Genomic DNA, 11,958 nt, shown 5'->3' with positions numbered 1-11,958 from the left:
ACAAGGACTTTAAGGAAGAAACAACAGGCAATAAGGCAACCGGCTAAGAAAATAACTCCCAAGAAGAAACAGAAACCGGTTATACCTTCATTGGATAATTTGTTGAATGAAATAACTGATGATGGCAATTTGGCTAATGTGAGTAAATTGTATAACACATTCAATAATTTAGACAAGGAAAGCATTGAGAACAGTATAATTTTACATTTGGATATATACAAAAAGGTCTTAATTGAAGTTATGGATGACTTGCCTAATGAACTATATAGAAGATTAGATGCAAAAAGGATTGTAGTGATGGAATTGGATAAGAAACTAAAAGTTGAAAAACTTCTAACTATACATCTGGTTAACTCAAAAGAGGAAATTGATGATCTAATTTGTGAGGCTAACAGATCCGTTTTTGCTAGTGGTCACCAACAAGTAAGTTTGATGGCAGGTAGAGTAAATGAGATTGCAGAGGAGACTGTTGATAAATGGGATATATTTTTTGTGGAAAAGGAAAAACAAGAGGAATTGAACCGACCAAAGAAAACATTCAAAGTGTATCAAAAGGATAAGGACAAAGGGAAAGGTAAAGTTGGTGGAATACCGAACATCAAGATAACTGACAATTTGCTACCACCTTTGGATATTGCACCGATACATACTGATGATCTACCAGTTACTGACACTGAAGGTGTCACACATGATGACACTAATCTTGAATCTGAAATACTATTCACCATGAATGTGGATACTGAGGAAGTGAATATTATTGTGGACAAGGACAACACGGAGGTTAAGGATGATAATGTTGACAATGGCAACATTGCTGAGAAATTGGTAGAGACTGTTGAGGTTGAGATACCAACAAAGAAATCATTACAAATAGAGCAACCATTGGATACTGGGAAGAATACTGAAGGTATAGATGCTGGCACAGAGAAACCTACTGAGACTAAGACATTGACAGTTGAGCATACAGAGAAACCTACAGAGGTAGAGGTACATATTGAGGTTGTGAAACTGACAATCACTGAGACACCTAAACAATCAGACAAATCTTTATAGGTTGAAATGCAAACTCAGGTTGATCCACTGGAGGTTAACACAAGCAAAATGGTTACTAATGTTGGAAGCATAGATGTAATTAAGGTAATTGTTCAGACATCCGCCACTTCATCAAGTGAATTCAGACCTACTAATGTAACAAAGGTACTCCTGGACTCAATCAAGAAGATAACAGACTGTAATGCATTGGCCTACAAAGCAATTGATGATACCATACCAATTCTTAAATTGATTGCATCAAAATGTAACATAGATCATGTAAAGGATTCTTTAGGTAAATTGGACACATTGTCCAAATTCATTGCTGACAATATAATAATAGTTGATAAGGTGAATGAGGACACCTTCAAAGAGAAAGTTGAAAATGAGAAGGATAAATTCTTTGAGGAGACAATAAAGAAGTGCATAGAACACATGAATACACTATTACCGACACTGAACACTACAATTTTGGAATACATAGAGTTGTACAGAGAAATATGCAAACCACATCTTATGACACAAGACATAAAAAAGGAGATCAACAGAGTACAAAAAGAAATAGATGACATAGCTAATAACATAATTGGTTCATCCGAACCTATATCAGTTATTGACTAGGAAATAGCAGTTTTTGAGGAGAAATTGGAGAAATTTGAGAAAGAAAAGGCAAGGATTAAGTGTAATGCTAGAGAACTTAAATACAAACTTGGTCCTAAGTTGGACAATCTAATCTCTCTGAGAAATGAAATCTCTAAGGCATTACTTCAAGGAGAACGATCACCGGAACAACACATGCGTCATCTCACCAGCACGATCAAGCAGACTGAGGCAACCCTGAACGACAACAACAGATTCATGCAGAGTCTAAATTTGGTTTTGGTAGATATATTTCAGATTGTAACCAATCGGTTACAAACCTTGAGGTGAAATTTTTGCACTAGTTTGACAATTTTTGACAACCTTTGTCATTGATGTCAAAGGGGGAGTAGTGGAGAGAGAAAAATGATTATTCAGAGGAGATCATTTGCTCAGGGGGAGCACATCCTATTGAAAAGTTTTTGGACTTCAGTTTTTGGAACAGTTTTTGGATTTTTCTCATGAGTGTTGCCATCAATGCCAAAGGGGGAGATTGTTGGAATTCTACACTCTTATGAGAATAGTTGATGTTGTTATTGATGGCAACCATCTGGCAACCTACTAGCATTCATCTGGTAGGCCACCAATAGTTACCGACACTGATAATAGACATCTACATACACCAGCAACGACAATAATGCATACTGGTACCCCAGCCGACAGGGAATAAACTTTTGTTTATTATTGTATATAATTGTAATTATCTTTTGTAAAAGCCGACATGGCATATTGTAAAAGAATCATATATATGTATGAGATCTTATAGGTCATTTTGAGCAGTAAGGAAGTATGCATGGAGAGAATATATGGATAATATTTTTGTATAAGGAGATATAGTTGACAATGAAGGCTTTGGTTATAGAATGAGCTTAAACTGGTATTGAACCTAACATAGTTGATGCTGATTTGAAGCAGTACATTGTATTGGATTTCATAATCCACTTTTGTTGTCAGTGTGACTCTTATTGAGCAGTGAGCTCTAGGCAGTTGGCCTTCCTGCATGTGCAGGCCCCTCATTGTAAGTAATATTTATTTGTTGGCTAGTGACTTAATATTGTGGGTCATAAATCCCACTGAGGTTTTTCCCACACCGGGTTTCCTTGTTAAATATCTTGTGTTATGGTATGTTATCTATGTTGTCTCTGTTATTCTTATTTGCTGCATTAATTCTTATTTACCGATACATTGTTTTGGAATGCAAAACTCTTAATAAGTTTAAATATTCTCCTAATCAGTTAGATACTGATTCACCCCCACCTCTCAGTATCTTTGGGACTTTCACTAATCCTAACACTCAATAGTATCAACATTTCCAAAAAAATTTCAGACGGTTCTCTAGGTGCATCAAGAAGTGTCTTAGCATATGCTTCTAGAATATTCAAATCAACTTCATATCCCATCTCTGTTATCCAAATAGTTCTAGGAGTAAAAGCTTCCATCCATGTTTCATCACGTTTGATTACAAAACATATTTGCTTGTCATACTTATCCACAATGCTCTGTGGTAACCTTTCTCTAGCCTTCATTTTGGTTTGAAAGTTTTTGAAATAGGCTTTTACCATGTCATCACTGTTAGTACCAATATCGGTAATAGCTTCCATGATTTGTCTTCCTACCAGGATGTCATATGCAAAGTCCTTATGACCAATGTCAGGTATCTCTTTTGTGAAGTAAATCATTAAACACACAAGTAAGTTTCCAAAATGGAATGTCCCCTTCTTTGCACCCTTAATCTTCTTCAAGTTATCTATCAATTCATCGTTAAGCCATTCACAGATGTCAATTTTAGCATTTTTCTTTACCATCTCATATGCACTATGTATACACAAGCTAGAAACTGAGTTTAATCTATTTGCATGTGTCACTCTGTATCCAAATACCATGCTCACATATCTCACATTTGCATTAGTGATATCATTAAGCCTAAGAGATTTGTTGTCAAATGTAGCTCCGGTTAGGTCCATAACACCCTTGTTAGGTATCTTCCTTGTTTTGTCGGGCCTACTATCGGTTGAGGGTAAAATAGTAACTGCCTTGATTGCCTCCTTAGTTATTTTAAAAATAGAGTCTAGCCACATAAACTCACCAAGAACTCTACTCAGTACAAGACGAACTACCTCCTTTGGAAATTCAGTAATGTTTAGAATTTCAAAAAATCCTAAGTCTTCTACAATATTATGCTCCGATTTAACCAGACCTTGTTCATTAGTAATAAAATCATTGTACATGTTCTTTAAATCACCAGTCCTTAAATTTTCTATGTTGCAGTGAATATAAATTCTCGGGTCTTCGGCAAAAGCAACTCCCTTCACAATCTTAGAAAAGGCTCCGATGGAATCATCTTGCTTAGAAATCTCAGGGATGACTTTAAATGCAGGTCTAGGGCGCTTAATGTTTTCTACCATAGTAGGGTTTGCAATAAATTCAGGTACAAAAGATGAAGTAGCCATGATACTGAAATAAATACCTTTTCTGCAAGTGAAATCCTCTAAAATGCTTTGAAATTGTCTTAGCTGCTTCGCTTCTTGAATGCCTTTGCTCAATTCATGTTCTTTGAATGCTTGGATGCTTTGTAATTTGAAATAAGGGTTTTTCGTGCTTTATAACCAACAGCCATATTAAATGCTTGCCAGTTATGTGAAATCTTAACATATCTGCCGGTAAAGAATAAATATAACTCCTTATCATCAACTGAGGGTAGAGTGCATGATTTTCAATTTGCTATCATACCCCCTAAGGATTTTTCTTTTTAGTCAAATGAAGAATCTCCTACCGGTGGAGGGTTACTCTATTCTACCAATGTAGAGACAGATTCATCAACTCTCTGATCTCCTTTCTTAATCCATTGTTTTGAAAATTCTTACTTTATTTCGCTTACTTTTTCTTTTCCCTTCTCATTAGATCCTTTATTGTTCGTTGGTATAGTCTTGCTTCTACAAAAAATTTCAATGTGCCTAATCTTGTTACATGCATAACAAGTTACATTATTCCTCTGAATAGCTTTTCCATATCCTTGACCGGTTTGTGTTCGACATTGATTAGATAAATGTCCAAATCTACCACAAACATAGCATTTCACATTCATTCTGCAATTTTCTGAGTTATGACCAACTTTATTGTATTTGGAACATTGACTGGTGGGTAAGTTTGTATTTTGATTATTTCTAAATTTGCACTAATTTTCTCTATGACCAAACTTGTTGCAATTAAAACATTTCCCATTAAATTTATAAGCATTAGGTTGCCTTACCGGTTTGGTGTGATCTTGATTGTTTGCAGTCCCGAAACTTTCTCCATGTTCAAATCCAAGTCCAACTATATCTCCATTAGGTTTTTGTCTTTTCAGCATGTCATCAAGCCTTTCTAAGCTTTTCTTGAATTTGTCTTTGTATTCCTTTTCAGTGTTCAACTCATTTTCCAGAATCCCAACTTGTCTCATAAGCTCCTCTTTATCATGTTGCATGTGAATCAGATCTATCTTTAGAATATGATTTTCTTGACCAAGTTTCAAATTTTCATTTGTTCCATCATTAAGTTTCCTAGTCAAGTCTTCTTCATTCTTCTTCCTATCTTCAATATCCTTACATAGCCTCATGGTTAGATCTTGCATTTCATTCCTCATATTACTGTTCTCTTGCCTCAACTTCTCTGCAATATCTCTAAGAGTTTCCTTTTCATCATCATCTTTCTGCATTTGCTCATGAAGTTTTTTCCTCTTGTTTTGTGCTATAGTCAGGTTCTCCTGAAGTCCTTTAATTAATTCTTGGGCAGTCCTCATATCATCTTCAAGTTTGATATTCTTCAATTTTTTTGCATAAAAATCTTCAAGAGCTCCTTCCAACTGTTTTCTCAAACTCTCCATCGTTATCGGTTTCAGAATCTTCCTCAAGCTATTAGGATTTTGCAAATAGAGCACTAGGCTATGATACCAATTGTTAGATGCAATGATAGTCCCAAAGACACTAAGAGGGGGGGGTGAATCAGTGTCTAACCGGTTTATGGAATATTTGAACTTATTTATAACTTTGTAACCTAAATTAATGTACCGGTAAACAAGTAATAGTGCAGTAAAGAGAAATAACAGAGACAACATAAATGCACACCATAACACAAGATATTTTGGTGAGGAAACCCCATAAGGGAAAAACCTTGGTGGGATTTGTGACCCACAATATTTACTCATAGGCTAATATGAATAAATATTACTTCCAATAGGAGCCTGCACATGCAGGAAGGCCAACAACTTAGAGCACACTATTCAATGAAAGAGTCTCACTGACTACAATATGGATAATGAAATCCACGATAATGTACTTCTCAAAATAGAATCTCCAATGCTTGGCTCAGTACCGGTTTAAGCTCAGTCAAATACCTTAACCAAAAACCTTTCGCTATCTTTTACATAACCACTTCGTACATTCACTATATCACCTTCTTACATATTCTATATCTCATTATTACAAAATGATCTATAAGATCTCATACATATATGAGTCTTTTACAATACATCATGTCGACTTACAAAAATTAATTACATTATAATACAATTCACATAAATAAAATTTTGTCTCAAGTCGGCCTGAGTGTCGGCATACTTCATTGTCGGTGTAATCTGGATGTCGGTGAATGTAACTACCAGTGTCGGTAGATGATGTCTGTGTTGCCGATGAATGTGTAGAAACTTGTTACCAGTTGGTTGCCATCAATGACAGCATCAACCATTCTCATTTGAATGTAGAATTCCAACGAACACTGTATCTTGGAACACCGTAAAAGCCCTTGGAGTGCCCCTATTTTGCATGTCGGTCTTATCTAGCTCATTCATGAGCACTTTGCTAGTCTGCCTGCTCTGTCCAATCCAATTTTTCCCCCAGACTCTGATGGGTATGACATTCAAACCAATGTGTCTGAGGGAAAATCTGATGGGGATTCAGACTGGGAAGAGGAAATTTATCCCCCCCCTAAAAAGACACCTAAAAAATCCCCTTTGAGAAGGCCTTCGGGTAAACCAAAAAACCTCTGTGAAAACCCTCTCCAAGGCTAAAAAGAAAATGAAAGCCTCTTCGAAGAAAGAATTGGTGTCTTACTCTAAGGATTCGTTGGGTGACCCTTCTGATACTTCTTGTTCCCCTAAAGATTCCCTTTCCTCCCACCCTTCTACTGACATAGAGAATAGGCCGAGATTTCCAAAAGACCTCAAACCAAATGATCATTACTTTAAATTGGATAAGGAATCTCCTGATGATGTGTTGGCTATTGAAAGGAATAGTGCAATGGACCTTTTTAGGGTTCTTAAATGGTCTTTTCATGAAATCAAAGACCTTAAACTAAAGAATAGGGCAACTGCTAGTAAACTGGAGGAGTTGGTTGATAAAGAGCAGCCCCAAAAGACCGTAGGGGTAATTTGGACAGAGGAGGAAAAGCTATCCATGGCAGTGTCTACAAAGAATAGTGGAACTTATTGATAAAATGAAAAAAGAAAATGAGAAGAAAATCTTGCATATTGAGAGGGAAGTTAGCGAAATTAGGGAGTCCTTGAATGCAATAATGAAACAAAGTCACAAGATCATCAATAATTCTACAACCGCGATGAAGATGATGGTGGAGAAACTCGAAAAATCCCAGCATGACACCCTGATTGTGGACCTTGATGCTGACAAAGAAAAAGACCAGAAAGAGGATTCTTGCTCGTCGAAGAGAACCAGAGCCAATCTGAAAAGAAAGGTGAAGTCCTAGAATCAGGAGCTTCAGGACCTGAAAAGATCGGCCCAAGAGATGAATAATCTGGAGATTGAGATAGCTGCGACTATTAAATCTTTAGGTTAATGCTTTTATGGTTTTAGTTCTTGTTGTCTTTTTGTCTGGTTTGTTGTCTTTTTGTATGTTTGACAGTTTTTCTATGTTGGTGAACTTAGACTTCTTATTTTAAATTTTCATCTGTAACTTTGTTGTTTCGGGTCCCTATAAAACCTGCTTTTTCCCTAATCAAAGATATTTTGATTTGACCTCTCCTCAGACGTTATAGTTTCTACAAGGGATTCATCTTAGCATTAATGGGAGTCTCCCAATCTTCATAGTTACTAGATCCTAAACTGGGGTTTTTTATCAATACCAACTAAAAAATATTTTTAAAAATGTGATAATTGTTTTAAATATATTTAAAATATACATATAAATTTTTCAAAATAAACTAGTTCCCTATTAGTGTAGTCTTTTGCAGTTCCCTTTTTGTCTCCACATGAGCTCTATTAACCATGGGACACAATTATTATAATTTATAACAATTTGTATCAATTAGAGAATTCTATTGAGGTGTTTAAGGTATATATTTGGGTGATATTATTGGTTATAATATATGCTTGTACTAGATATAGTGGTTACCTTCCCTTGTCTCTTTTTGAAACATAAATGTAGTTATTATCAACTTTTTTTTGAAAAAAATGGATTGTTGAAGCACATGTTTGATGGTGGTTAACTTTGGTAACAAGGATTTTTTTTGTTCATAAGTTGTCACACTTGCATTCAAGTTGTGTTTGGAAACACTATTTTTCAAGTAGTTCTAAGTACTTGTAGAAGAGGCTCATTAATATATAGTTTTTTGTTCTAGTCAAGATCTCTCTCTCTCTCTCTCTCTCTCTCTCTCTCACACACACACACACACACACACACACACACACATTTTGTGCTTCTTTTATGTTGCTAGCATGGACACAAGTTAGCTAAGGTAAACAAGCACTATATTATTGAAACTAGTTCAAAGGATAGCTATTTATTTTGATTCTATCAATAGAAAACTAACATGTCCCTTGTGTGTTTATTTGTATCTAATTCTAGTGAGGTTGTCTTGATAGCCTAAACAAAGTTAAAGAAATATTGGGAATATATATCCCCTCTCAAAAGAAAAATGTTTCCTAAACAACATTTTTTGAGTTAGTTATATCAAAAACATGTTAACAAATATAATCTATAAAAATATAATCTAATATCATAACATTATTTTAAATTATAAATGAACAATTTACAATCCAACTCAATTAAATTATATATTAAATTGAATGATTCTAACCTATTTTATTAAAATAAAAAAATATATTGAAGGGTTTTTATATCGAACCATGGATATAATTATTTTAGTTACTTGATACCAAAGCATAAACCTTAAGCTAAAACCTCTTTGATTGCAACTAAGGGATATTCCTTCTACCAAAATCACCCAAGGCATGATCCAAACCTCATCTTTTATGGTGTGGGGGGCCTTACACTCGAAATTCTTGACTCTTGATAAACTCATATACAATCATTCAACTTCACCAATAGACCAATAATTTTCAAAGATATAATTATCTATTTTTATTTTATTTTCACAGATTACAAATTATATAATATTTAAATCTAATTATTATCTTATATATATATGCTTGCCAGATCCATAGTATTTTGGAACCAAAATATATACTTGTCCTTTAGTGGTTGTTTTCAATCTCTTTTAGGCCGAGGAATAAGTTGTAGAAGTTAATGGTGATAGCTGGGCAAGCTTTTTTAGGGCTAAGTAATGAGGCTCCAAACTCTCTACAGTGAAGGCGACTCCTTAACTAAATTTCCTCCTTTCTTATCATGCTTTGAACAATCTGTTCTTTAAAATGTGGATTAGCCGTCGATTTTTGGTAAGATATTGTTAGTGAGTAACGCAAAGGTTATTTCAATCTCACACATGGAATTCAGGCCAAAAGGTAGTACAGAGTAGGAAATACTTTGGAACATTTCAAGCAGGCGCTGCTACGAATCTTCTCTTTCCAGACTTTTCCTCATATTTTATACAAAGACACCACACATCTAATTTGAACAGAAATGTTCTTGTTTACGTGGATAACATGGTTTTCTTGACCCATCTCCGGAGCAGAATGACGTGCATTTGACATCATCAAATCTTATGACGTCAGCAGGACATCACTAAACCGTCAGCACCATCCATACGCATACGTTGTGATCCTTATAAATTGGGCGGACCTCTTCTTACGCCTCATTCAAGCGCAACGAGTACAAGATATTTCATTATTTGCATAGAAAAGTTTGGAATTTTTGAAGGATGAGTCACATGACTCCATTTGTGACACCACGCGTTGTAGAGAAGAAGGTGTTGGCCAGACAACAATATGAAGGAGATGGAGGCATTGTCAGGCGCAGTATTGGCAGGTACCCACTTCCACTTCTTCATTTACTACTTTTTATATCCTTTGAAGATAATTTAGATCTGCCGGTGTCATTTTTTAGACTGCTTCATCTAGTAAACACGATTATAATCATTCATTCTTTCTTTTCTCTATCTGATCATATTTTTTTATTGTGGACAGACCAGAGTTGAAGGTTTTGGATCCCTTTCTGTTACTGGATGAATTCTCAGGTTGGTTGGTCTCTACCCAAAACCATTGCTAACTAGTGTGATTGTATTTCATCTAACAAATCGAATGTGTATGTGTGTTGCAGTCAGTGCTCCTGCTGGCTTTCCAGATCATCCTCACAGAGGTATACTTATATGTTTGGATCTTGACACCTTTAAGCCTGTTTTCTTTGCTCTGTTCACTCTAATGATTTGATAATATGTGCTGGGCAGGTTTCGAGACTGTGACATACATGCTGGAGGTACTTCTTTTGTGGCTTACTTTTCCCCTTTTCAGAGCACCACTGCTGCAATGGTTCACCATTGACGTATACATGTGTTTTCACTGTAAAATACAATTGAGGTGGAAACAGATGAGGCTGTGGCTTCTGAGAGGATTTGAGACTAATTGACGATTAACAATTAATACCTTTACTTCTATTTCATTCTATGGTGGATTATGGAGTCTAAAAATAAATTTGATACAATCGAATTAGAAAACTAAATTGTTCTCAATATTATAGATTGAGGAAATTTGATGTTCTCTGTTTTTTTTGAAATACAGGGAGCCTTCACACATGAGGACTTTGTAGGACATAAGGGCACCATCAAGGCTGGTGATCTGCAGGTCTCGAATCTCTTGACTACCCAGCATAGTTACAGTACTTCACTCTTTTCTGTTATAGTCATGTATTGAGGGTTTCTATTGCAATGTATTGTATAGTGGATGACTGCAGGCCGGGGTATAGTCCGTACTGAAATGCCAGCTGGACCAGGAGTGCAACATGGTTTGCAGTTGTGGGTAAATCTTTCTTCTAAAGACAAGATGTGAGTGCCTTCTCAACTCAAAATTCTTTCTATAAAAGAGAAAACTTTCATGTTTATAACTGTATTGGTTTTATGGTGGTTAGGATTGAGCCTAAGTATCAAGAACTTCAAGCGAAAGACATACCCAAAGTTGAGAAAGATGGCGTGAAGGCGACTGTTATAGCAGGAGAAGCTTTGGGCATCGAGTCTCCTGTCCATACAAGGACTCCTACTATGTATTTGGATTTCAAAATGGAGGCACAAGCTGTGCTTCACCAGCCAATTCCAGAGAGTTGGAATGCATTTGTGTATGTGTTGGAAGGTGAGGCTAGCTTTGGTGCTCCCAATTCACCACCAGTGTGTGCTCATCATACACTTGTATTGAGCAGTGGTGATGGGGTGAGTGTGTGGAATAACAATGTTGATAACAATCCCTGCAGATTCGTAGTAATTGGAGGGCAACCCCTAAATGAGCCAGTGGTACAACATGGACCCTTCGTCATGAACACCAGACAAGAGATAGTGCAAACGATTCAAGATTATCATTTGGGTAGAAATGGATTCGAGAAAGCCAATGTATGGCATTCCCATATTGCTCAAACTTAGATTTTTTTATTCTCTTTCAATCTCTATCCGTTCACTATTAGTGATTGACTCCATGCACATTTGAAGGTTTCTGAACAGTAGTAATATTGTGTATAACTACATCGTTTTCTTGCCTTATTGTGAACAACAAAGGGGCCTCCTTCCAGCACCCCATTTCTAAGAGAAAAAGAATTGAATCCGTTTGTTTGAATATATTTGCCTTGTTTTGGAAGATCGCCCATTTCTTTCAGATCAGGTATGTTTGTAGACAGTTGATAATAAAAATGTATTATCATGATTGTTAATAGTTTTATCTTAATGAATGTGTATGACATTTAAGGTGGGAGATTTTAAACTCTCAGATTCTGTTCTTTTTAATTATTATGAACAAGGAATTAATCAAAGATGCCTTCAACCTTAATTCTAAGGCAAATATTAAGATCGACTTTTTTGCATTGTACTGAGAATTTAGAATGGTTAGATACGACTACAGAGTCACATGCTTATCGAATCACATG

At 35.8% G+C, this 11,958-nt stretch overlaps 1 protein-coding gene across 1 annotated transcript; it reads left to right on the top strand.

The window, feature by feature from the left end:
• The first annotated feature begins 9,766 nt into the window (after positions 1-9,766).
• On the top strand, positions 9,767-11,602 carry LOC131074926 (pirin-like protein). Its single transcript, XM_058011665.2, has 7 exons — positions 9,767-9,864; positions 10,023-10,072; positions 10,156-10,194; positions 10,283-10,311; positions 10,614-10,676; positions 10,773-10,876; positions 10,960-11,602. Exons 1-7 carry the CDS (start codon positions 9,767-9,769, stop codon positions 11,459-11,461), a joined length of 885 nt encoding a protein of 294 aa, XP_057867648.2. The 3' UTR covers positions 11,462-11,602.
• Positions 11,603-11,958: the final 356 nt, after the last annotated feature.

Source organism: Cryptomeria japonica, chromosome 5 (assembly GCF_030272615.1).
Source record: "Cryptomeria japonica chromosome 5, Sugi_1.0, whole genome shotgun sequence".
Taxonomy (NCBI): Eukaryota; Viridiplantae; Streptophyta; class Pinopsida; order Cupressales; family Cupressaceae; genus Cryptomeria; species Cryptomeria japonica.
This window is presented reverse-complemented; position numbering and strand designations above follow the sequence as displayed.